A 25,938-nucleotide genomic window follows, 5' to 3' on the forward strand; every position below is an offset into this window, starting at 1 on the left:
AACTCCCGACCTCAAGTAATCTACCTGCCTTGGCCTCCCAATGTGCTGGCACAACAGGCCTGAGCCACCACACCTGGCCCAATCCTCTTAACACAAACACTTTAATGTCAATTAAGGCTTGAACTCAATGTTAAGTCAACAGAAACTCGAGTCAATGCTGAATTGACTCTAATGTCAATTAATGCCTGATGGTTTGCTATACTCATTTCATTGGGAACAGTTAGCTCAAAAATGAATTTTCTCATGTTCTGTAAGGAGTGACCTCAGAATAAAGACCTTGCCACACTTATGACGTTTGTAAGATTTCTGTCCAGTATGGATTATCTGATGTCTAATGAGGTGTGAACATGAAGTAAAGGCTCTGCCACAATCACCACACTTGTGAGCTTTCTCTCCTGTATGAATTCTCCTATGTTTTGCATAGGATGAAGCTTGACTGAAGACCTTGCCACAGTCATGACCTTTGTAAGGTTTCTCTCCAGTATGAGTTTGCCAATGAACTGCAATGTACAAACGATGTCTGAAAACTTTACCACATTTATTACACTTGTAAGATATCCCTTCATTATGGGTTCTCAAATGATTTGCAATGGTTTTAGCATTACTGAAGACTGTGAGAATCATTACATTAGTCAAATTTCCCCACACCATGAACTGCCTGATGGGGAATAAGTGTTGACTGTCCACTAAAGGCTTTGCCACACTCATTACACTTGTTTCTCTCCAGTGTGAATTCCAGTATGTTGTGCCAGAGTGAATCACTCGCAAAAGTCTTGTGACAAACCTTACATTTGTATGGCTTCTCTCCAGTATGAATTCTGTCTTTTAAGGTGTGATTTCCAACTGAAAACTTTGTCACACGCTTCACATTTCTAAGGTTTCTCTCCAGTATGAATTCTATGATGACGTGAAAGGTGTGATTGTTGATTAAAAACCTTCCCACATTCATTACACTTGTAAGGTTTCTCTGCAGTGTGAATTCTATTATGTCTTGCCAGGAGTGAATTACGCACAAAAGCCTTGTCACAAACAGTACATTTGTAAGATTTCTCTCCAGTGTGAAGTCTACGATGGTATATAAGGGATGGCCAGTGACGGAAGGTATTGCCACACTCATTACACTTGTAAGGTTTCTCACCACTATGAAGTCGACGATGGCAATGAAGGGATGACCTGCGACTGAAGGTCTTGTCGCACTCATTACACTTATAAGGTTTCTCACCACTATGAACTCTACGATGGCATACAAGGTATGACCTGTGACTGAAGGTCTTGCCACACTCATTACACTTGTAAGGTTTCTCTCCACTATGAATTCTAGTATGTTTTGCCAGATAGGAATGACACGCGAAAGCCTTGTCACAAACCTTACATTTGTATGGTTTCTCTCCAGTATGAACTACCTTATGTGTCTCAAGGCTTGACTGGCGACTGAAAACTTTTTCACATTCTTCACATTTGTAAGGGTGCGCTCCAGTGTGAATTGATTTATGAATTAAAAGATCTGAATTTTGACCAAAGGTCTTGCCACATTCATGACACTTGTAAGGTTTTTCTCCAGGGTGAATTCTAGTATGTCTTGCCAGTTGTGAATTCCGCATGAAAGCCTTGTCACAAACCTTACATTTATAAGATTTCTCTCTGGCATGAAGTCTTCGATGGCACACAAGGGAGGACTTGTGACTGAAAGTCTTGCCACACTCATTACACTTGTAAGTTTTCTCTCCAGTGTGAATTCTGGTATGTCGAGCCAGCTGTGAATGCCACATGAAAGCTGTGTCACAAACCTTACATTTGTATGGTTTCTCTCCAGTGTGAATTCTCTTATGTGTCTCAAGGGTTGATTTGTGACTGAAAACTTTGTCACATTCTTCACATTTGTAAGGTTTCTCTCCAGTATGAATTCTATGATGACGTGCAAAGTTTGATTGTTGATTAAAAGCCTTATCACATTCATTACACTTGTAAGGTTTCTCTCCAGTATGAATTGCCTTATGAATTACAAGGGCTGAATTTTGACCAAAGATCTTGCCACACTCATTACACTTGTAAGGTTTTACTCCAGTATGAAGTCTACGATGGCATGTAAGGGATGACACCTGACTGAAGGACTTGCCACATTCATTACACTTGTAAGGTTTCTCACCTGTGTGGCATCTCTGATGGCATGCAAGGTACTGCTTATGATTAAAGAGCTTGCCACATACATCACATTTATATGGTTTGTCTCCTAAATGGATTGTCTGGTGTTTCCTTAAGAGTGAGCTACAATTAAAGGCTTTGCCCCTCTCATTACATTGGAAAGATGTTTCTGTCATGTGTACTTCCTGTTCTTGTGTGAGTAATGAAGAATTCAAGAAATTATTCCTATAGTTATTAGAAATACGGATTTGGGGTCTACAAGAAATTCTTTGGGATGCTGAAACCGAGGGAGCATCACTGGTAGACTTCTCAAGTTGACTAGCAATTTTGCCTTTGATCTGAAATATGTGCAATTCAGGCAGATGTGAATGAAAACTTGATCCAAGCTGATCGTTAATAGGCTTATTTCCAGCATGCCTTTGATCATATTGGTCTGTACTACCAGTCAAGATTTTAATTTTTGTCATGGGTGCTTCATGGCCACTTCTTTCATCTTCTTGACACTGAAACTCAATGTCATGAATTTCTTTTTCAATGTCCTGGAAGCAAAAATCTCCAATGTGATGACTTTCAGGTCTTTGCAATGTCCCTGGGTAGAACACTTCTGTATTGCCCTGCCCTGTTGACAAGACCTCCTTCATCATGCATTTGGAAGAGATATCTACAAAATATAAACACCAACAGGTTTCCAATTAAGTCTAGATGGCAAATCATACTGAAGTGTGTAAATATGACACAAAAAACAAGACTTATTTTGAACTTCCCAAACATGATCTTCAAAGTTTAGGAACACAAAAGGGTAAGATTCTTTAATAAATAAAGGGCAATTATATGTCCTTCAAATCAATTCTATGGAAGTCTATTTTCTGTATTATGACAAAACACTGACAGGGCACAAACATGTGTAAGCCTAAAGTGAGGAGTATTTTTCCACTGTGACCCTAAAGTGTATCACAATTTGCAAGAAACATATCACTGTCACATCAACGAAGAGAAAAATATGTATTCTTCACATTTAAAGCATATTCACTGTATACAAATAAATGCTACAAAAAAAAAACCCACACAATATACAATATTGGTAAATAATCCACAACAAGCTCATATAAGGATAACCAAAAGCAATGGAAATTCTGTACTATCAAACAATTATAGCACTGAGAAGATAAGAAAAGATTACAAAAATTAGCCAAGTATGGTGGTCCGCGCCTGCAGTCACAGCTACTTGGGAGGCTGAGGCACAAGAATCACTTGAATCAGGAGGCAGAGGTTGCAGTGAGCCGAGATCACACCACTGCACTCCAGCCTGGGTGACAAAGTGAAACTCCACCTCAAAAAAAAAAAAAAAGAAAAAAAGAAAAAATAGTTAATACAATATTTTTCTGAATAAATGTCATAAAATTACCTATATCCACACAAAACAGGCGCTTTTAAATTTTTTGTATATTTATTTTTTTGAGACAGGGTCTTTCACTCCAGCTTGGAGTGCCATGGTGCGATCTCAGCTCACTGCAACCTCTGCCTCCTGGGTGGAGGTGATTCTCCTGCCTCAGACTCCTGAGTACCTGGGATTACAGGCATGCACCACTATGCCTGGCAAATTTTTGTGTTTTTAATAAAGATGGGGTTTCACCATGTTGGCCACCATGTTGGCCAGGCTGGTCTCAAACTCCTGACCTCAAGTAATCCACCCGCCTCAGCTTCCCAAAGTTCTGGGATTACCAGTGTGAGTCACTGCACCCGGTGGCACTTTGTGACTTTAACGAGTGGAGTGTGTCAGTTATATTGCATACCACATACCAAAAAGCCATATATAAAATTATAAAAATTAATTAATAAAATATTGGAACCCATGATAAAACCAGCAAGTAAATGAGTACATTTATACAGGCTGCAGAATTCTAAACAATTCCTCTTAAGAAAAAATCCACAACTTCTACTTAACCACCAACATGCAACATCAGAACTGAAATACATGTTAAGATCACTACCTTCTGATGTATGAGGTCAAGGAAATACACAGCATTTGGCTGGGCGCGGTGGCTCACACCTGTAATCCTGGCACTTTTGGAGGCCGAGGTAGCGAATCACGAGGTCAAGAGATTGAGACCATCCTGGCTAACATGCTGAAACCCCGTCTCTACTAAAAAAATACAAAAAAATTAGCCAGGCGTGGTGGCGGGCACCTGTAGTCCCAGCAACTCTGGAGGCTGAGGCAGGAGAATGGCCTGAACCCAGAAGGTGGAGCTTGCAGTGAGCTGAGATCGCACCACTGCTCTCCAGCCTGGGCGACAGAGCAAGATTCCACCTCAAAAAACAAAACAAAACAAAACAAAATACACAGCATTTTAAGAAATAACAATTGACTAACGGCAGGCACAGTGGCTCACACCTGTAATCCAAGCACTTTGGGAGGCCAAGGCAAGTGGATCACGAGGTCAGGAGTTCAAGAACAGTCTGGCCATCTGGGGAAACCCCATCTCTACTAAGAATACAAAAAAATCAGCTGGGCATGGTGGCAGGCACCTGTAATCTCAGCTACTCTGGAGGCTGAGGCAAAAGAATTGTTTGAACCCAGGAGGCGGAGGTTGCAGTGAGCTGAGATCGTGCCATTGCACTCCAGCCTGGGTGACAGGGCAAGACTCTGTCTCCAAAATAAGTACATAAATAAATAAAGAATTGACTAATAGCGTAGTAAAGCGCAATTATGATGTCTCAACTACACTTTTGTAACAGCCAGGCAATACAGCAATTTTATATATATGCATTCCCCATAGTTACCTAGTTCACTACGCATAAAATATAAAATATACAATGAGTACTGGGAAATTTTATACACTGAGATCAGAGAAAACATTGTATAAAACAAATTGCACAATAAAAACAAAACAAATGTGATATATGCTCTCTGGCCCGCATGTTCGTATTGACTAAAAGCCATTATCAGATTTCTTATTCTCCAATAGGATGTTACTACAGATGGGGCCTTTTAGAGAATTTGGTCACAGGTGTTGACTAATTGTGAATAGGACTAGGGCTTTTAATTGTATTTTTTCTTTCTTCTTTCTTTTATTTTTTATTTTTTTGAGACGGAGTCTTGCTCCGTTGCCAAGCCTGGAGTTCAGTGGCGCAATCGCGGCACACTGCAATCTTTGCCTCCCGGGTTCAAGCGATTCTCCTGCCTCAGCCTCCTGAGTAGCTGGGACTATAGGCGCCCACGACCACGCCCAGATAATTTTTATATTTTTAGTAGAGACAGGGTTTCATCATGATCTTTTTTTTTTTTTTTTTTTTTTTTTTTTTTTTTTTTTTTTTGTGACGGAGTCTCGCTCTGTCGCCCAGGCTGGAGTGCAGTGGCCAGATCTCAGCTCACTGCAAGCTCCGTCTCCCGGGTTCACGCCATTCTCCTGCCTCAGCCTCCCGAGTAGCTGGGACTACAGGCGCCCGCCACCTCGCCCGGCTAGTTTTTTGTATTTTTTAGTAGAGACGGGGTTTCACGTGTTAGCCAGGATGGTCTTGATCTCCTGACCTCGTGATCCGCCCGTCTCGGCCTCCCAAAGTGCTGGGATTACAGGCTTGAGCCACCGCGCCCGGCCTGGTCTCGATCTTTTACCTCGTGATCCGCCCTCCTCAGCCTCCCAAAGTGCTGGGATTACAAGCGTGAGCCACCTTGCCCGGCCTCTTTATTTGTTTTTGAGACAGAGTTTCGCTCTTGTTGCCCAGGCTGGAGTGCAATAGCGTGATCTAGGATCACCACAACCTCTGCCTCTCAGGTTCTAGCGAGTCTCCTGTCTCCTGCTTCATCTACCCAAGTAGCTGGGATTACAGGCACCACTCCCGGTGAGTGACACCACGATTGGCTAATTTTGTATTTTTAGATTGGCTAATTTTGTATTTTTAGTAGAGACGTGGTTTCTCCATGTTGCTCAGGCTGGTCGCAAACTCCTGGTCTCTTGTGATTTGGCCATCTCCGCCTCCCAAAATGCTGGGATTACAGGCGTGAGCCACCACGCCCGGCCAGGACTAGGGCTTTTTTTTTTTTTTTTTTTTGAGACGGATTCCAGGCTGGAGTGCACTGGTGCGATCTCGGCTCACTGCAAGCTCCGCCACCTGGGTTCACGCCATTCTCCTGCCTCAGCCTTCTGACTAGCTGGGACTACAGGCATCCGCCACCACGCTCGGCTAATTTTTTTGTATTTTTAGTAGAGACGGGGTTTCACCGTGTTAGCCAGGATGGTGTCCATCTCCTGACCTCGTGATCCACCGGCCCCGGCCGCCAAAGTGCTGGGATTACTGGTGTGAGCCACCGCGCCTGGCCTAGGGCTGTTATAATATGAGAAAGTAAAGAGCTGATTGCCTGTTCCTCTTTACACCATGTCAGGACAGGGCAGGAAGATGGCTGGGCTAAACCACTTAGAAGGCTGTCACCAGGAACCAATCTAGCTGACATCTTGCTCTTAGATTTCCCACTTTCCAGATCCAGGAGAAATAAATTTCTATGTCTTAAGCTTTCCAGTTTAAGCTATTTCTTTCTTTTTTTCTTTTTTTTGTCTGTTTTGATCACCCAGGCTGGAGTGTAGTGGCATGATTCTCCTACCTAAAGAGATTCTCGCACCTCAGCCTCTTGAGTAGCAGGGACTACAGACACATGCCACCATGCCTGGCTAATTTTTTTTGGGGGGGGGAACGGAATCTAATTCTGTCACCCAGGCTGGAGTGCAGTGGCGCAATCATAGATTCACGGTTTCATTATGCTTGCCCGACTGGGCTCAAACTCCTGACCGTGAGCCATCTACCCACCTCAGCATTTGAAAGTGCTGGAAATAGAGGCGAAAGCCACTGTGGCTGGCCAGTCTAAGCTATTTCTGACAGAACAGTAAAATGAGTGAGACAGGAAAAGGGGCATCACATCATTAAAATCACCGAAGGCTGACAAATCTTATTAAACAAAGGAAGTTTAGAGTCTGCACTATAAAAATATATGAAGCCATCTGATAGTATTCACTTGTTTTAAAAAGCAGGTGGATGAAACACCTGAAGTTGGGAGTTCAAGACCAGCCTGACCAATATGGAGAAATCCCGTCTCTACTACAAATACAAAAATTAGCCACACTTGTGCCAGGCATAATCCCAGCTACTTGGGAACCTGAGACAGGACAATTGCTTAAACCCAGGAAGTGGAGGTTGCTGTGAGCTGAGATTGCACCACTGCGCTCCAGCCTGGCCAACAAGAGGGAAATTCCACCTGAAAACAACCAACCAAACAAACAAACAAAAATGCCAGGTACACTGGATCATGCCTGTAATCCCAGCTCTTTGGGAGGCTGAGGAAGGTAGATCACTTGAGGTCAGGAGTTGGAGACCAGCCTGGCCAACATGGTGAAACCTCATCTCTACTAAAAACACAAAATTAGCACGTGGTGTGCATGCCTGTAATCCCAGCTGCTAAGCAGGCTGAGACAGAAGAATTGCCTGAAACTGGGAGGTGGAGGTTATGGTGAACTGAGATAGTGCCATTGTACTTCAGCCTGGGCAACAGGAGCAAATCTCCATTTAAAAAAAAAAACAAAAACAAAAAACAAAAACAAAAACCAAAAACCAACCCTGGAGTTAAATTAACATTATTTCTCAATTAAAGACAGCAAGCTGACAGTGTTCATGTACATGACCCCAATTTGCATGTATGATAAGTGAGGGACAAGACCTGATTCTAGGTCTGAAGGATCCCATGACATGTTCTTAGGTACAATAGTCAGCCCAGGCAGTACAGAAAATGACTACACACAGAAAATACAAAGAGAACAGAAAGCCCCACATTGAGGGGGATACAAGGGCTGAGCTGGGACACAAGGGCTGAGCTGTGCTGCTGACAGTGGTGCTAAGTCATCCCTCATGGACCATGTGCTGAGTCATCATGCCTGCACACATTGATTCAGGCAGCCTCCTATAATTTTGTCCAGTGGATGAACAAGGTCTTGACTTACTCAGTGAGAGTAGTGTTGGAGGAGAGGGGCTCACGGGGAAATTGGGGTGTTCAGCATTACAAAATCAATAGGCTGGAAAGAAACAGTATTTGCTTCCAGATCAATGTACCATGTGAGACAACGTCAGGAAAGGGAGGGTAAGTGTGGAAGGCAGGAAGTAATGGGCCTGTAGGAGTGAACTTTGTACATGCACGTCTGTGGGAATATAATTCCACTAGGATAGACCAAATCTTCAGCTTGGAGGAAAGTGGAACTAATTTAGCAAGTGGTAAAATATTGACCCAAGGTTAACTATGCAAATTACAACACGGGCAAGGGACAAGAATGAAAGAGATCCAAGAAAGCAGCAGTATGGTGGCCTGAGGTGAAAGCAGTTTTACATCTCTTAAATTCAATACCTCTGATTTCTAGTTTCAAGCATGTACTCAACAAAATTCTCTGTGTAGATTCCAGAAATGCGTATACACACAAAAAAACAAGTAAATGCTATGAAGAGTATAGTGCAGCAACGTAGGAGACGATGGGGGAGAACAAGGATCCCCTGGCTGAGTGGGTAGAGATGTGCTTGTGAAAACAGAGCCAGGCTGAGTGCACTGGCTCACGTCTGTAATCCCAGCACATTGGGAGGATGGGCGAGTGGATCACAAGGTCAGGAGTTCAAGACCAGCCAGGCCAGCATGGTGAAACACTGTCTCTACTAAAAAAATACAAAACATTAGTCAGGCATGGTGGTGCACGTCTGTAATCCCAGCTACTGAGAAGGCTGTGGTAGGAGATTGCTTGAACCCGGGAGGCGGAGTTTGCAGTGAGCTGAGATTGCACCACTGCACTCCAGCCTGGGTGACAGAACAATACTCCATCTTAAAGAAAAAAAAAGGAAAAGGAACTGTACCTTTAATAGAAATGTGGTTTCACCACGTTGGACAGGTTGGTCTCGAACTTCTGACCTCTGGTGATTCACCCACCTCAGCCTTCCAAAGTGCTGGGATTATAGGTGTGTGCCACCGCACCCAGCCTGGCAGTATGATTTATAAGAATAAAGAGAAGAAACCAATCCAGATGTTCACAACAGATAAATATATGAACAAAATGTGGTATACATATAAAATGGAATATTATTCAGCCTTAAAAACAAACTCAGATGGGGCCAGGGGCGGTGGCTCATGTGTGTAATCCCAGCACTTTGGGAATCCAAGGCAACTGAATCACGTCAGGTCAGGCTATCAAAACCAGCCTGGTCAACATGGCGAAACCACCATCTGGAATAGAACTACCAAAAATTAGTCAGGTGTGGTGACACATGCCTGTAATCCCAGCCACTCAAGAGGCTGAGGCAGGAGAATCACTTGAACCCAAAAGGTGGAGGTTGCAGTGAGCCAAGATCATGTCACTGCACTCAAGCCTGGGCACCAGAGTGAGACTGAGTCAAAACAAACAAACAAACAGACAAAAAACATAGAAACAGACAAGTTGAAAGCCACTGTGTCTTAAGGAAATGACAGTAGAAGTAAAATATGTAAACCTCATTCAACCTCACAAGCTCCCTCACTAAGATTGATGAAAACCATATCTGCTACAGGATTGATCCTACAACAGACTGAACACAGGTTTTCTTGTTAAAAATCAACAATGACACATATTGGTGTGAAAAATGTGAAATGAACAAGAGTTCGGTCAAGAGCCTCAAACATATGAGGCTGTGAGCCCGAATGACATCCTCGCTGGGAGGAATTTCAACACCACTGACTGCTGCTTAGAGAACATGATCATTAGTTTACGGGATGAACATTGTCACAGTGCCAGTGAGAGACGCTTCTGTGATGCTCCTCAAAAACCAGAATGAGCTGAGCACGGTGGCTCGCACCTGTAATCCCAGCACTTTGGGAGGCCGAGGTGGGCAGACCACCTGAGGTCTCCAACATGGAGAAACCACGTCTCTACTAAAAATACAAAATTAGCTGGGCATGGTGGCGCATGCCTGTAATTCCAGCTACTCGAGAGGCTGAGGCAGGAGAATCACTTCATCCTGAGGGGCGGAGGTTATGGTGAGCTGAGATCATACCATTGCACTCCAGCCTAGGCAATAAGAGCGAAACTCCATCTCAAAAAATACAAAAAAAAAAAAAAAAAAAAAAATGTATGGGGCAAAAATCACAAAAGAGAATACAAAACCAGGAAGAACCAAGACAGACAAGAGCAGACTCCTCAGGCCTACAGGGACATTTTCCTCACCCACAGACTCCAGGTTCCTGTAGTTCTCCAACATCACTTCCCTGTATAAAGCCCTCTGCGCAGGGTTCAGGCATTTCCACTCCGCCAATGAGAATTCTATAGCCACATCCCTGAAAGTCACGCGTCCCTAAAATGAAACACACATTTCAACAAAACATTATGGAGGAGTTATCACCTTCACAGGAAATGAGAAAAAGAGAAAAGAAGTATTTATTTGATCAAAGACTGTGCTCTGACAAAACCACGTTAATGTATTTTTGAATATTTTTTCCCTAAAAAATATTTTAAAATCTTTTCCTTGAAAGATTTTAAGATCCCATAAATCATTATGGAAGGCTCGATTTTATGGACAAAACAAAAACTATATAAATAAAAAGGAAACACAGAGCCAGGCATGGTGATTCACGCCTGTAATCCCAACACATCGGGAGGCCAAGGCGGGCAGAATATTTGAGGTCAAGCGTTTGAGACCAGCCTGGCCAACATGGTGAAAACCTGTATCTCCTAAAAACATAAAAATTAGCCAGGAATGGTGGCAGGTACCTGTAATCCCAGCTACACAGGAGGCTGAAGCAGGAGAATCACTTGAACCCAGGAGACGGAGGCTGCAGTGAGTCCAGATCGCACCACTGCACTCCATCCTGGGCAACAGACTGACACTCCATCTCAAAAAACAAAAACAAAACAAAACAAAACAAAAAAACACTGCTAGGTGATAGCTCTCACCTGTTATCTCAACACTTTGGGAGACCAAGGCGGGCAGATAATGTGGTCAAGAGATCGAGACCATCCTGGCCAATGTGGCAAAACCACATCTCTACTAAAAATACAAAAACTAGCTGGGTGTCATGGAGCGGGCCAGTACTCCCAGCTACTCAAGAGGCTGAGGCAGGAGGATTGCTTGAATCTGGGAGACGGAGGTTGCAGTGAGCCAAGATCATGCCACTGCACTTTAGCCTGGTAACAGAGCAAGACTCCATCTCACAAAAAAAAAAAAAAAGCAAACACAGGCTTTTCTCTAGAGACATGTCAGATATAATGTTCAACATACCAGGTGATATTAAGTTTCTGGATGAGCTAAGATACAAGTGGTGTTTCAGAAAGGACAAAGTCCAATGGCTTTGAAAGAAAAGTCCGAATCTAAAAACTATCATGATTGGTCAGGCACAGTGGCTCATGACTGTAATCCCAGCACTTTGGGAGGCCGAGGCGGGCGGATCATGAGGTTAGGAGTTTGAGACCAGCCTGAGAACATGCTGAAACCCCCTCTCTACTAAAAATACAAAAATCAGCTGGGTGTGGTTGTGGGTGCCTGTAATCCCTGATACTCGGGAAGCTGAGGCCAGAGAACTGCTTGAAACCAGGAGGCAGAGTTTGCAACGAGACGGTATCATGCTCTGCACTTCAGCCTGGGTGACAGAGCAATACTCCATCTCCAAAAAACAAAAAAACAAAAAACTGTCATGATCACAGCAATAGCCATGACTAACACTTTTGAATGCTTCCCATGTGCTACACACTCTTCTAAGTGCTTCCCGTGTCTTAAGCCGTAAAATAACATACTATCCCATGAAGAAAGATCTGTACTTGGAGACAGTTACATCACACACACTCTAGGAAACTTGCCACAAATCAAATAGCTAAAAATATCAACATGAGCACCTGAATCCAGATGTCTGGGGTTCACATGTGAATATAAACACCTAAGTAACAGACACAGCTTTAAGCTAAACTGACACAGGTTTACCTAGTGGAGAGAATGTGATAAAGGTCCAAGGGTGAGAACATGGAGCATCCTACAAGGTCACTGAATTGACACACACAGGCATGCATATAATCCTTCACAATACTTTTTTTTTTTTTTTTTTTTTTAAGATGGAATCTTACTTTATTGCACAGGCTGGAGTGCAGTGGCACAATCTCAGCTCACTGCAACCTCTGCCACCCAGGTTCAAGCAATTCTCTTGCCTCAGCCTCCCTAGTAGCTGGGATTTGAGGCACCTGCCACAGCATCCATCTAATTTTTATATATTTAGTAGAGAAGGGGTTTCACCATCTTAGCCAGGCTGGTCTTGAACTCCTGACGTAGTGATCTACCCGCCTCAGTCTTCCAAAGTGCTGGGATTACAGGCGTGAGCCATGGCTCCCGGCCCCTTCTTACTATTAACTCATTATTGTGATAGTTGACAACAATGAAAAATACTTAAAATCATTACAATTATTATAAAAAATAAAACTTATTGCAAATGTGTTTTCTACATAAACCATGGGCTTATCCATCCATGTGTTCATGCACACACATCCCATCATGCCATTACACATGTGGTGGCGCGCACCTCTAATTCCAGCTACTCAAGCAGCTGAGGCAACAGAATCACTGTAATCCGGGAGTCAGAGGCTACAGGGAAACGAAATCACACCACTGCACTCCTGCCTGGGCGACAGAGTGAGAGTCAATTCAAAAAATAAAAATAAAAAATAAAATAAAATCAATGATATAATAAAGTATCCTGTACCACTGATGCCTATCTCCACTTCCCATTCCACTCTGAGTCATTAAAAGTGCAGTTTGGCCAAGCACAGTGGCTCAGGCCTGTAATCCCAGCACTTTGGGAGGCCGAGCTGGAGGAATCACAAGGTCAGGAGTTCAACCAGCCTGACCAATATGGTGAAACCCCATCTCTACTAAAAATACAAAAAAATTGGCCGGGCGCGGTGGCTCAAGCCTGTAATCCCAGCACTTTGGGAGGCCGAGACGGGCGGATCACAAGGTCAGGAGATCGAGACCATCCTGGCTAACATGGTGAAACCCCGTCTCTACTAAAAATACAAAAAACTAGCCGGGCGAGGTGGTGGGCGCCTGTAGTCCCAGCTACTTGGGAGGCTGAGGCAGGAGAATGGCGTAAACCCGGGAGGCGGAGCTTGCAGTGAGCTGAGATCCGGCCACTGCACTCCAGCCTGGGCGACAGAGCGAGACTCTGTCTCAAAAAAAAAAAAAAAAAAAAAAAAAAAAAAAAAAAAATTAGCCAGCCATGGCAGTGAATACCTGTAATCCCAGATGCATGGAAGGCTGAGGCAGAAGAATTGCTTGAAGCCAGAAGGCAGAGGTTGCAGTGATCTGAGATCCCGCCACTGCAATCCAACCTGGGCAACAGAGCGAGACTCCATCTCAAAAAAGTGCAGAGTCCAGCCGGGCTGGCTGTCTCCCATCTGGAATGCCAGCAATTTGGGAGGCCAAGATGGGAGGAACAGTTGAGGCCAGGATATCAAGGCGATAGTGAGCTACGATTGCACCACTGCACTCCAGCCTGGACAACAAAATAAAAATACAATATAAAAAATAGGGCCGGACTCAGTGGCCCACACCTTTAATCCCAGTGCTTTATGAGTCCCAGACAGGCAGATCACAAGGTCAGGAATTCAAGACCACTCTAACCAACATGATGAAACCCCGTCTCAACTAAAAATACAAAAATTAGCTGGGTGTGGAGGTGCGTGCCTGTAGTCCCAGTAACTCGGGAGGCTGAGGCAGAAGAATTGCTTGAAACTGGGAGGCAGAGGTTGCAGTGAGCTGAGATTGTGCCATCGCACTCCAGCTTTGTTGACTGAGTGACTCCATCTTAAAATAAATAAATAAATACATACATACATTCATACATACATACATACATACATACATACATACATAGATATATATGGTGACCCATGCCTATCCTTCAGGCTCTTTGGGAGGCTAAAGTAGGGATTACTTGAGTCCAGGAGTTTGAGGCTGCTGTAAACTCTGAATTGTGCCATTGTACTCCAGAACTAAGCCACAGAGTGACACCTTCTCTCTCTCTCTTTTTTCTTTTGAGACAGAGTCTCACTCTGTCTCCTAGGCTGGAGTGCAGTGGCACAATTTCGGCATATGGTAACTTCTACCTCCAGGGTTCAAGTGATTCTCCTGCCTCAGCCTCCTGAGAAGCTGAGATTACAGGTATGCACCACTACAGCCAGCTAATTTTTGTATTTTTAGTAGAGATACAGTTTCACCATATTGGCTAGGCTGGTCTTGAACTCCTGACCTCCAAGTGATCTACCTGCCTTGGCTTCCCAAAGTGCTGGGATTACAGGTGTGAGCCACCGCACCTGGACCAACATCCTGTCTCTTTAAAAAAAAAAAAAAGTGGCCGGGCGCGGTGGCTCAAGCCTGTAATCCCAGCGCTTTGGGAGGCCAAGACGGGCGGATCACGAGGTCAGGAGATCGAAACCATCCTGGCTAACACGGTGAAACCCCGTCTCTATTAAGAAATACAAAAAACTAGCCGGGCGAGGTGGCGGGCGCCTGTAGTCCCAGCTACTCGAGAGGCTGAGGCCGGAGAATGGCGTGAACCCGGGAGGCAGAGCTTGCAGTGAGCTGAGATCCGGCCACTGCACTCCAGCCTGGGTGACAGAGCGAGACTCCGTCTCAAAAAAAAAAAAAAAAAAAAAAAAAAAAAAAAAGTTTGGAGTCAGAGACATGTTGATCTACTAGTGTGGCTTCAAATGCATTACCAAATCACATACACAATATCTCCCCTTATTCATCTCCTTGTCCAGAATTTACCAGATATCTGTGCACATTAACATATATATTTCATATGTAGTTTCTCTGATCTGGTCCACAAAGAGCTGACATCCAGATGTAGCCCCTGAACCATCCAGGCTGCCCAGCAGCACTGACCTCAATGGGCCCACACTCCATGTTTATCCATGTCTGGGTGTGAGCCCTTCCCAGGACCGTGCCCAGTGGAGCCTCTTCCCAAGTTCATGTCACTGGGTCACAGGAGATGAAATCTCAGTGCAGATGACAGGAACTGAGGGCAGGCATGGGTGAGTGTGAGCGAACCTGTCAGGCAAAATGCTTCAGACTCAGAAAAGACTGGCTACTACAATACCTGGCATTTCAGAAAGGAGAGAGACAGATTAATCCCCAGAGGAACATCACTTCACCTGAGGAAGGGCCATGCCTGGCTCCTTTCCTTTCCTCTTCTCAGCTGCTTCCTCACGTAACCTGAGTCTTTAGCAATCAATCCTGTATGTGAAAAAAAGACTTCATGTTAGAAATGACTCACTCCCTTCCTGTGACAAAAACACATGAACAGGGGAGACCTCACCCTGTAGAAAGATGGTCCCCCACTGCCCACTGCACCAGAGACCATGCAGAGATAAGAAAGCCCCACAGGAAGACCTGTAAGTGTACGTTTGACCCCGGTCTTCAGATCTCACTCCCCTCCTGGAGAAGCCCCCACACATGAGGCAGCAGGGGCAGCTGGGCTGGACTGATCTCCCCTTCAGGATACAGACCCATCCCTGACCAAACCCCATCCAGAGAACAGCCCCTCATCTCTCTGTGGATCACAGGCTGAGCTCAGCCCTCAGAAACGGGGGACACAGAGCTTCGATGCTCAATGCTGCGCACAGATGACAAGCACCTGGGCCACTGCAGCTATTACTGAGGGTGGACTCCAGCCCTTCAGAATAAGAATCCCTGCTAAAGCAGCACAAATGCTCTATTTGTAAAATGCTCTGCAGTCTAATGTGAAGCCAGGGTTGAGCTCCACTCAGAGGGGTGAGCCCAGCACAGCCCCACGTTCTGGCTCTGCTCTTCCCTTGGGGCCTTGTTCTCACCAGGATCCAGACAGCAGATGGCAAAGGCACAAAAGTAATCACATAGAACAAGCAACGTGCACCAGAGGTGGGATGAAGGTTGGGCTGTGTGTAAGGAAAATAAATCTTGGGGCCCCAAATCACTAAGCAAAATGGAAAGTCAAGCTGGGAGCTGCTTAGGGAGCCAGACTCCCCTTCTATTCAAAGTCACCCCTCTGCTCCCTCACATAGATGCCTATATGAGTGTCTCCTTTGGAAAGGCTAATCAGAAACTCAAAAGAAAGACCCAGCACAGTGGCTCAGGCCCGGTCATCCCAGCACTGTGGGAGGCGGAGGCAGGCAGATCACTTGGGGTCAAGAGGCCGACACCAGTCCAGCCAACATGGTGAAACCCCATCTCTGCCGGGCGCGGTGGCTCAAGCCTGTAATCCCAGCACTGTGGGAGGCCGAGATGGTCGGATCACGAGGTCAGGAGATCAAGACCATCCTGGCTAACACGGTGAAACCGGGTCTCTACTAAAAAAACACAAAAAACTAGCCGGGTGTGGTGGCGGGCGCCTGTAGTCCCAGCTGCTTGGGAGGCTGAGGCAGGAGAATGGCCTAAACCCGGGAGGCGGAGCTTGCAGTGAGCTGAGATCCAGCCACTGCACTCTAGCCTGGGTGACAGAGCGAGACTCCGTCTCAAAAAAAAAAAAAAAAAAAAAAAAAAAGAAACCCCATTTTCTCTACTAAGAGAAATTCTTCTGCCTTGAAATGCTGTTAATCTGTAACCCTGTCCCCAACCCTGTGCTTGCAGAAACATGTGCTGTGTTGACAAGGGATAATGGATTTAAGGCTGTGCAGGATGTGCTTTGTTAAAAAGTGTTTGCAGACAGTATGTTTGGTAAAAGTCACCGCCATTCTCTAATCTCAAGTACCCAGGGACAGAATGTACTGCTGAAGGCCACAGGGACCTCCGCCCAAGAAAGCCTGGGTATTGTCCAAGGTTTCTCCCCATTGAAACAGCCTGAGATATGGCCTCGTGGGAAGGGAAAGACCTTACATCCCCCAGCCCAACACAGTCAAAAAAAAGTTTTCAGCAGGAAAACTATGCGATAGGAAGTGTATACATTGCCCTATAGCAGAAAGAGCGGGTACGGGACCAGCCTCCTGGCGACTTCAAACCCAAAAAGCAACTTCCGGACTCTTATGGGGACCTCTCAGTTTGCTCTGGGTGAAAGAAGACAGGCAAAAATTTCCAGGTCTGTGGGGTCCCCACGTCCAAGGGACAGAAGCGCCGGGAACCTGGGAAGGGCAGACTTAATATAAGACAGAGCAAAACTCAGGCACCGCGGTAGGGCCTTCACGTCACGCGATCCGCTTCCGGGTTTGCGCACGCAGGACAGAAGCCAGGCCTGGACTCCACCCGCGAGCTGGTTAACGGGGCCTGGGATCGGGGCGGGGAGCAGGACCCAGAGACCTGAGACCTTGCCCTTTAGAACGGGCAGAGGGCGGGGCCGGGACGGGACCTGTGCGTCTCTCAGCCTCGCACCCAGAGCCTCTGTTTTTCGGGGTTTTGGAGGCGAGAGCGGCCAGGAAGGCTGAGGCACGATTCAAAAGCCCTGGAATTGTGTGGAACGGGAATGCAAACTAGAATATGAAATGCAAAGCCCTGCCTGGAAGGAACATACGATTTCATGCTGATGACCCACAGAAGAGAATAGAAATCCTCTCAATGCCGGACGAGGTGGCTCACACTTGTAATCCCAGCACTTTGGGAGGCGGAGGCGGGCGGATCACGAGGTCAGGAGATCGAGACCATCCTGGCTAACACGGTGAAACCCTGTCTCTACTAAAAATACAAAAAATTAGCCGGGCGTGGTGGTGGACGCCTGTAGTCCCAGCTACTCGGGAGGCTGAGGAAAGAGAATGGCGTGAACCCGGGAGGTGGAGCTTGCAGTGAGCCAAAATCGTGTAACTACACTCCAGCCTGGAGGACAGAGCGAGACTCCGTCTAAAAAAAAGAAAAGAAAAGAGAAGAAATCCTCTCCCTTTCTATTCTCCATTTACTCAGGAGAAGGAGCCCACCCTGTGCTCAGCTTCAGAGACTTCCCTAGGGCCTCCGCCTGGGATGCGGGATGGAGTGCTCAGGCCAAGGAGAACTGAGGTCACCATCTGATGCTTAAACACAGCAGGGATGCGGGCGCGGGGGAGGAAGCCTGAGGTCCCAGCTACTCAGGAAGCAACGGCGGAGCATCGCTGGACCTGGGGGTCCAGGCCAGCCTGGGCGACAAAGTAACATCCCCTCTCTCAGGGTTCCCTTCCTCATCTCTCTCTCTCACTCTTTTACTTTTCTTTCTTTTTTCTTTCTTTTTTTTTTTTTTTTTTTTTTTTTTTTTTTTTTTTTTGAGACTGAGTCTCGCTCTGTCGCCCAGGCTGGAGTGCAGTGGCACGATTTTGGTTCACTGCAAGCTCCGCCTCCCGGGTTCACGCCATTCTCCTGCCTCAGCCTTTTGAGTAACTGGGACTACAGGCGCCAGTCACGACTCCTCGCTAAGTTTTTGTATTTTTAGTAGAGACGGGGTTTCACCGTGTTTGCCAGAATAGTCTGGATTTCCTGACCTCGTGATCCGACCGCCTCAGCCTCCCAAAGTGCTGGGATTGCAGGTGTGAGCCACCGTGTCTGCCCTTTTTTTTTTTTTAAAACCCTTTTTAAATAAAATTTTTGATGGTGTTACATAGGGATCCAACATTACTCTTTTCCATGTGGATATCCAGTTAGTTGTCCCAGCACATTTGTGCAAGAAATCTATTACTTTCTCTTTTTTTACTTTTTTCTTTCCTTTTATTTATGAGACAGTATTTCTCTGTGGCCCGTGCTGGGGAGCAGTTGCGAGATCGTGGTTCACTGCAGCCTCTGCCTCCTGGGTGGAAGCTATTCTGCCTCAGCCTTTGGAGTAGCTGCTATTACAAGTGCACACGGCTATGCCCAGCTAATTTTCATATTTTTGGTAGAGACGGGGTTTCACCATGTTGGCCAGGCTGGTCTGGAACTCCTGACTTCAAGTGATTTGCCTGCCTCAGCCTCCCAAAGTGCTGGGATTACACTAGTGAGTCACCGTGCCTGGCCCAGGAAATATTCTTTCCTTCACTTTTTAAATGTGAGAAAATATAATTGAAAATCAAAGAGTCTCCTCCCAAATGAGAAATCATCTCCAGACGATAATAGAGAAAGAAATTAAAACTATTTTATTAATAAATAAGCTTTAGATGAGAATATGGTGGGAAATAGAGGCAAATAGCCAAGAGGTTGAAAAGAGAGAAAGAAACTTCACTGTTCTGTACAACCCATTAAGTACATGTTTTCAAGATAAACACTAATCAGTCCTCAGGGAAGAGGACTTGACAACACCCTTGGTCACACATAGTTCATCCTGGCTCTGCTTGGTAATGGAGGTGACCATCTTTGTCAGCTAAGTAGCTTCATCCTGAGGGAGGGAGAGAAACCCTGACACTAACCCTAACACAATATTAGCAGGGCGTCATGGCAGATGCCTGTAATTTTTCTGTATTTTTAGTAGAGACAGGGTTTCATCAAGCTGGCCAGGCTGGTTTTGAACTCCTGATCTCAAGTGATCCACCCACCTCGGCATCCCAAAGTGTTGGGATTACAGGCTTGAGCCACGATGGTCAGTCAGGAAAACTCTTAGAAGTTGCACCTGCATTTTACTAGACTCAGGTTGTAGGACCACATTCCTCTCAAAGCTCAGAATTATTTAAAGGTCCAAAGCTTTAAATTGGAATCATTTGATGAATTATTTAGTTTCTTTTCTTTTTTTTTTTTTTTGAGATGGAGTCTCGCTTTGTCACCCAGGCTGCAGTGCAGTGGTGCAATCTCGGCTCACTGCAACCTCTGCCTCTCAGGTTCAAGCAATTCTCCTGTCTCAGCCTCCTGAGAAGCTGGGACTACAGGCATGTGCCACCACGCCTGGCTAATTTTTTTGTGTTTTTAGTAGAGACAGGGTTTCACCATGTTGGTCAGGCGATCTCAAACTCCTGACCTCTTTATCAGCCCACCTTGGCCTCCCAAAGTGCTGGGATTACAGGCGTGAGCCACCGTGCCCAGCCGTTGTTTGCCTTTCAAAGCGAGCTCCCAAATTCTTCAGAAATACATCCCTGGGCCGGGAGCGGTGGCTCAGGCCTGTAATCCCAGTACTTTGGAAGGCCGAGCTGGAGGATCATCTAAAATGAGAAGTTCAAGACCAGCCTGGCCAACATGGTGAAACCCCGTCTCTACAAAACTATAAAAATCAGCCAGGCATGATGGCGGGTACCCGTAGTCCCAGCTACTCTGGAGGCTGAGGCAGGAGAATCGCATGTACCGGGGAGATGGAAATTGCGGTGAGCCGAGATCGCGCCATTTTACTATGGCCTGGGAAACAAGAGCGAAACGGAAAGGGAAAGGGAAAGGGAAAGGGAAAGGGAAAGGGAAAGACAAAGGGAAAGGAAAGGAAAGGAAAGGAAAGGACCTCAGAAGACAGAAAATGCATTTGCAAATTTTCTAAATAAATGTCCTAAGAAAAAAGACGAAAGGAAAGAAAATCTCTTTCTTTATTTTCAAAGGAGGAATTGTACCTCTCATTTATTTGCTTGTTTGTTTGAGACAGAGTCTAGCTCACTCACCCAGGCTGGAATGTGGTGACAAAAACAGGGCTCATTGCAGCCTTCAACGCCCTGGCTCAAGTGATCCTCCCACCTTTTTCACTAAGCATTTGGAAGAGATAGCTACAAAATATAAACACCAATACGTTTCCAATGAAGCCCAGGTGGTAAATCATACTGAAATGTGGAAATACGACACAAAAAACAGTACTTATTTTAAACTTCCCAAACATGATCTTCAAAGTTTAGGAGCACAAAAGGAGTAAGATTCTTTAATAAATAAAGGGCGATTACGTGTCCTTCAAATCAATTCTATGGAAGCCTATTTCCAATATCATGACAAAACACTGACAGGGCACAAACATGTGTAAGCCTAAAGTCAGGAGTATTTTTCCACTGTGACCCTAAAGTGCATCACAGTTTCCAAAAAACATATCACTGTCACACAAGGAAAAGTATATATTCTTCATATTTACAGAATATCTAGTGTATACAAATAGATGCTAAAGGACCACACAATATACTATATTGGTAAATAATCCACAACAAGCTCATGTCAGAGTAACCAAAATCAATGGAAATTCTGTATTGTCAAATAATCACAGCACAGGGAAGATAAGAAAAGATTACAACAATTAGCCAGGCCTGGTGGCTTGCACCTGCAGTCCCAGCTACTCGGGAGGCTGAGGCACAAGAATCGCTTGAACCTGGAAGGGAAACTTTGCAGGGAGCCAAGATTGCACCACTGCACTCCAGCCTGGGTGACAGAGTGAGACTCCATCTCAAAAAAAAAAAAAAAAAAAAAAAGAAAAAGAAAAAGAAAAAGAAAACAATGTTAATACAACATTTTTCTGAATACCTGTCATAAAATTACCTATATCCACACAGAACTGGGACTTATTGAAATTAACAAGTGCAGTGTGTCAGTTATATTATATACCATATACCGAAAAGCCATATGTGAAATCTTAAATGTTAATCAGTAAACTATTGTAACCCATGATAAAACCTGCAAGCAAATAATAAGTACATTTATACAGCCTGCAGAATTCTAAAAATTCCCTCTTAAGAAAAAAGCTACAACTTCTACTTACCACCAGCACACAATATAAGAACTGAAATACATCTTAAGATGTATACCTTCTGATGTATGATTCAAGTAATACACAGCATTATAAGGAATATGAAGTAACTAACAGTGTCGGAGGGTGCAATTATGATGTCACAGGTACAGTTACATAACACCAGGCAATACAGCATTTATATATATATGCATTGCCCTTAGTTCTCTAGCTAACTATGCATAAAATATAAAACATGCAATGTGTACTGTGAAAATTTATAAACGGAGATCACAGAAAACATTGTATAAAACAAATTGCACAATAAAAACATAAAAAACAAGATGTAGGCTCCCTGGTCTGAAAGATCATATTGGTCAAAAGCTATGTTCAGAGTTCTTATTGTCCAATAGGATGTTCCTGCAGGTGGTGTCTTTGAAATAATTTGGTCATGGGTGTTGACTACACGTGAATAGGACCAGTGCTTTTAGTTTTATTAATTAATTAATTAATTAATTAATTTTTTGAGATGGAGTTTCCCTCTTGTTGCCCAGGCTGGCATGCAGTGGCACAATCTCGGCTCACTGCAACCTCTGCCTCCCAGATTCAAGCAATTCTGCCTCAGCCTTCCGAGCAGTTGAGATTACAGGCATCTGCAACCACACCTGGCTAATTTTTGTATCTGTTAAGTACAGATGGGGTTTCACTGTGTTGGCCAGGGTGGTCTCGAAATCTTGACCTCGTGATCCATGCACCTCGGCCTCCCAAAGTGCTGGGATTACAGGCGTGAGCCACCATGCCCTGATGTCCATGTTAAAAACTACTATGGGTGTGGGCATGGTGGCTCACGCCTGTAATCCCAGCACTTTGGGAGGCCAAGGCAGGCAGATCACCTGAGGTCGGGAGTTAGAGACCAGCCTGGACCAACATGAAGAAACCCAGTCTCTACTAAAAACACAAAATTACCTGGGCGTGGTGGTGCACGCCTGTAATCCCAGCTACTCACTGTTAGTTACCTTGTATTCCTAATCATATCCAATGAACTCACCCACTCATCTAAACCCAAGGTCTCTTGCCCCTTTTTTTCTTTTGAGACAATGTCTCGCTCTGTTGACCAGGCTGCAGTGTAATACCCTGCCTCTCTGAGGCAGTAGAATCGCTTGAAGCTGAGAAGCGGAGATTGTGGTGAGCTGAGATCATGCCATCGCACACCAGCCTGGGCAACAAGAGCAAAACTCCCTCAGAAAAAAAGAAAAGAAAAGAAAAGAGAAGGCTATATAGGCCAGATGCGGTGGCTCATCTCTGTAATCCCACCTGTAAACCCAGTAATTTGGGAGGCCAAGGCAGGAGGATCCTTTGGGCCCAAGATTTTGAGACCAGCCTGGGAAACATAGTGAAACCCCATTTCTACAAAAACAATACAAAAATTAGCCGGGCTAGGTGGCTCATGCCTCTGGTCCCAGCTACTCAGAAGGCTGAGGTGGGAGGATCGCTTGAACCCAAGAGGTTGAGGCTGCAGTTAGAGGAGATCACACCACTGCATAACAGCCTGGGTGATACAGCCAGACCCTGTCTCAAAATATGATTTAATTAACTAAATTAAAAAGTATTATGTAATAACAGACAGTGACTTTTTCCCCCCTTCACTACCCACGTCCTACCCCATCCTAGGAAAAGGGAAGGCAGTGATTCACAACTGAATAAGTCACTTCCCTCTGGCTGAATAGGGATTCCAAGTGGAAGATACCTCTCATGCCAAGATTTATAGAATGTACATGTCTTATAGATACGAATTTTAAAATCCTCAATCTCGTCTGTATAATTTAAACAAGTTTTCAGTTGTTAGATTATATACACGGAAGTCAACCTGTCACAACTAATCATATCCAATGAACTCACGCACTCATCTAAACCCAAGGTCTCTCGCCCCTTTTTTTCTTTTGAGACAATGTCTCGCTCTGTTGTCCAGGCTGCAGTGTAGTGACATGATATCAGCTCACCGCAGCCTGGACCTCCTGGGCTCAAGTCATCCTCCCAGCTTGGCCTCCAGAGCAGCTGGGAGTATAGGTGTACCATTAAGCCTGGTTATTTACTTATCTTTTTTGGCAGAGATGGGGGGGTCTCACTATGTTGCCCAGGCTGGTCTTGAACTCCTGGACTCAAGCAATCCCCTTGCCTCAGTCTCCTAAAGTGTGGAGATTTCAGGCGTGAGCCACTGTGCCCAGCCCCTCTTTCTTCACTACTGTGCTTCCCTCCCTAATTCTGTACCTATCTCTCATTCTCCCCTTCTCTCTCTAGCTCTTGTTTTCTTTTCTTTCTCCCTGGGATTCTGCTCTTCATTTTGTACCCCTCTCCTCTTCTGCTGTTTATCCTCTTCTTCCCTCTATTCCTTCTCTTCCACCTCTTCTGCTCCATCCTCGCAACTTATTTAATCTCTTGTTGCTCTTTCTCCCCAATCTTTCGATCGTCCTCAATTTGTCTCTTCTGTCATCTCTGAGCCTCCTCTGTTCTCCCTGTTAAATTCTCTCTTCCCTGATATACTCCCTTGTCCCCACTCTGTGGCACCTGAGATCCGCAGTTGTCCTCCCTGCTGTGCTTCTCCCTCTGTTCTTGACACAAGCACCACTCCGCTTTGTCTGTCCTGGCTCCAAATCCCTCCCTCTCTCCCTCACTCTGATGAGCCTCCCTCTTTGCTTTCACTCCCCCTACCTTGCCGTCCTTCATCTGTCTGTACATCTGGGTTTTCTCTACATTTCTCCAGTTGCTTTTCTCCTCCTGCGTTCCTATGTTGTTTTTCTTTTTGTTTTTCATTTTTGCCATCTCTTGGCATATCCCTCACCAATCGTCTATTTTTCCTGTCTGTTATGGGCCTTTTTTATTCTCTTCTCTGTCTCAGGTTTTCTACTGCTCTTGTCTGTCTCCTGATCCCTTTGGCCCACACAATCGCAGGAGGGTTTGGAGTAAGACGCCTGCATCCTGGAGGAGCGTATTTTCCAGGGGCTGGAGCTCAGCAGGCAAGAAAATCCCGTGTCACAGGACAGGCCCCTGGGACCTCCCCAGAGCGGGTTCAATGGAAGCGATGACTGCGGAGGGGAGACCTGGGGAGCAGCAGGCCCTGGCACGAGAAGGGAGGTGGGGAGGGCGATGCGCGCCTTAGGACAAGGATGGGGTCTGCAGGATCCCAGGACACGCAGAGGACTCGGCGTCCCCGGGACTGGAGCCGGGGCGCGGCACTCCAAGGGCCGACGAGGGCGAGGCTGGGAGGCGCGCCCCAGGCAAGAATCCACCTTGCGGGTGAGGACTTTAAATAGCGCGGGGCGGGAGGAGTCAGAACAAGGTTTTGGGCAGGAAAACTACGCAATAGAAAGTGTATACATTGCCCTATAACAGAAAGACCGGGGACCGGAACAGCCTCAGGGTGACTTTAAACCCAAAAGGAAGCGACCCCCGGGCTCTCACGGGGATGTCTCAATTTGCTCTGGGGAAGGAAGACGGACGAGAATTTCCAGGTCTGTGGGGACCCCACGTCCCAGGGACAGAAGCGATCGGGGACCTGAGAAGCACAAACTTAATACAGCACAGAGCAAAACTCACCGCGCGATGTGACCTTCACTCCAACCGATCCGCTTCCGAGTTTGCGTTAATCTGCGCGCGCAGAACAGAAGCCAGGCCTCGGCGGGAGGCGGGAGGAGGTGGGCGGGGCCTCAGCGAGATAGGGGCAGGGTGCGAGGCGGAGAGACCTTGCCGTTTAGAACCGGCAGAGGGCGGGGCCGAGGAGGGACCTGCGCCTCTCTCAGTCTCCCTGCCAGCGTCTCTGTTTTCAGATTTTGGAGACTAGAGTGCCAGAAACTCTGAGGCATGATTCCAAAGCCCTGGAATTGTCTGGAACGGGGATGCAAACTACAATGTGAAATGCAAAGCCCTGCCTGGGCGGCACCTACGATATCACGCTGAGGGCCCACAGAACAGAATAGAAATCCTCTCCCTTTCTATTGTCCGTTCACTTGAGAGGGAGAGTCTATCCTGCGCTCAGCTTCAAGAACTTCTCTAAAGCCACCGCCTGGGGTGCCGGACGGAGTGCTCAGGCCAGGGAAGAGTGAGGTCACCACCTGCTGCTTAAACACGGCAGAGGCGTGGGGGCGGGAGCCTGAGGTCCCAGCTACTCAGGAAGCAGCGGCGGGAGAATCGCTGAGCCTGAGGTTCCAACCCAGCCTGGGCGACAAGTGACACCCACTACCGCAGGTCTACCT

The 25,938-nt window shown here is 45.8% G+C and overlaps 1 protein-coding gene across 3 annotated transcripts; it reads right to left on the reverse strand.

Moving 5' to 3' along the window:
* Positions 1-519: 519 nt before the first annotated feature.
* Positions 520-25,337, reverse strand: LOC720024 (uncharacterized). 3 transcript variants are annotated; one of them, XM_077981315.1, is made up of 5 exons: positions 25,283-25,337; positions 15,330-15,411; positions 13,405-13,666; positions 10,359-10,485; positions 520-2,803 (listed from the first exon to the last, which is right to left on the reverse strand). In XM_077981315.1, the coding sequence occupies exons 3-5, from the start codon at positions 13,420-13,422 to the stop codon at positions 873-875; spliced, it is 2,076 nt and encodes a 691-aa protein (XP_077837441.1). In that variant the 5' UTR covers positions 13,423-13,666; positions 15,330-15,411; positions 25,283-25,337; the 3' UTR covers positions 520-872. The 3 variants fall into 3 exon arrangements, with proteins under 3 accessions (XP_077837441.1, XP_077837442.1, XP_077837443.1); XM_077981316.1 differs by lacking the exon at positions 13,405-13,666 and adding an exon at positions 20,649-20,750; XM_077981317.1 differs by lacking the exon at positions 13,405-13,666 and adding an exon at positions 20,649-20,750 and having other exon boundaries at positions 520-3,472.
* Between the last annotated feature and the right edge of the window lie 601 nt (positions 25,338-25,938).

Source organism: Macaca mulatta, chromosome 19 (assembly GCF_049350105.2).
Source record: "Macaca mulatta isolate MMU2019108-1 chromosome 19, T2T-MMU8v2.0, whole genome shotgun sequence".
Lineage (NCBI taxonomy): Eukaryota > Metazoa > Chordata > Mammalia > Primates > Cercopithecidae > Macaca > Macaca mulatta.

What these genes read in the sequence shown, in the direction of transcription:
- LOC720024 (XM_077981315.1), bottom strand. An exon ending in CAGGAACCTGGAGTCTGTGG is followed by an intron (nt 2,804 to 10,358) that starts GTGAGGAAAATG and finishes TATATTTTGTAG; the next exon opens with ATATCTCTTCCAAATGCATG.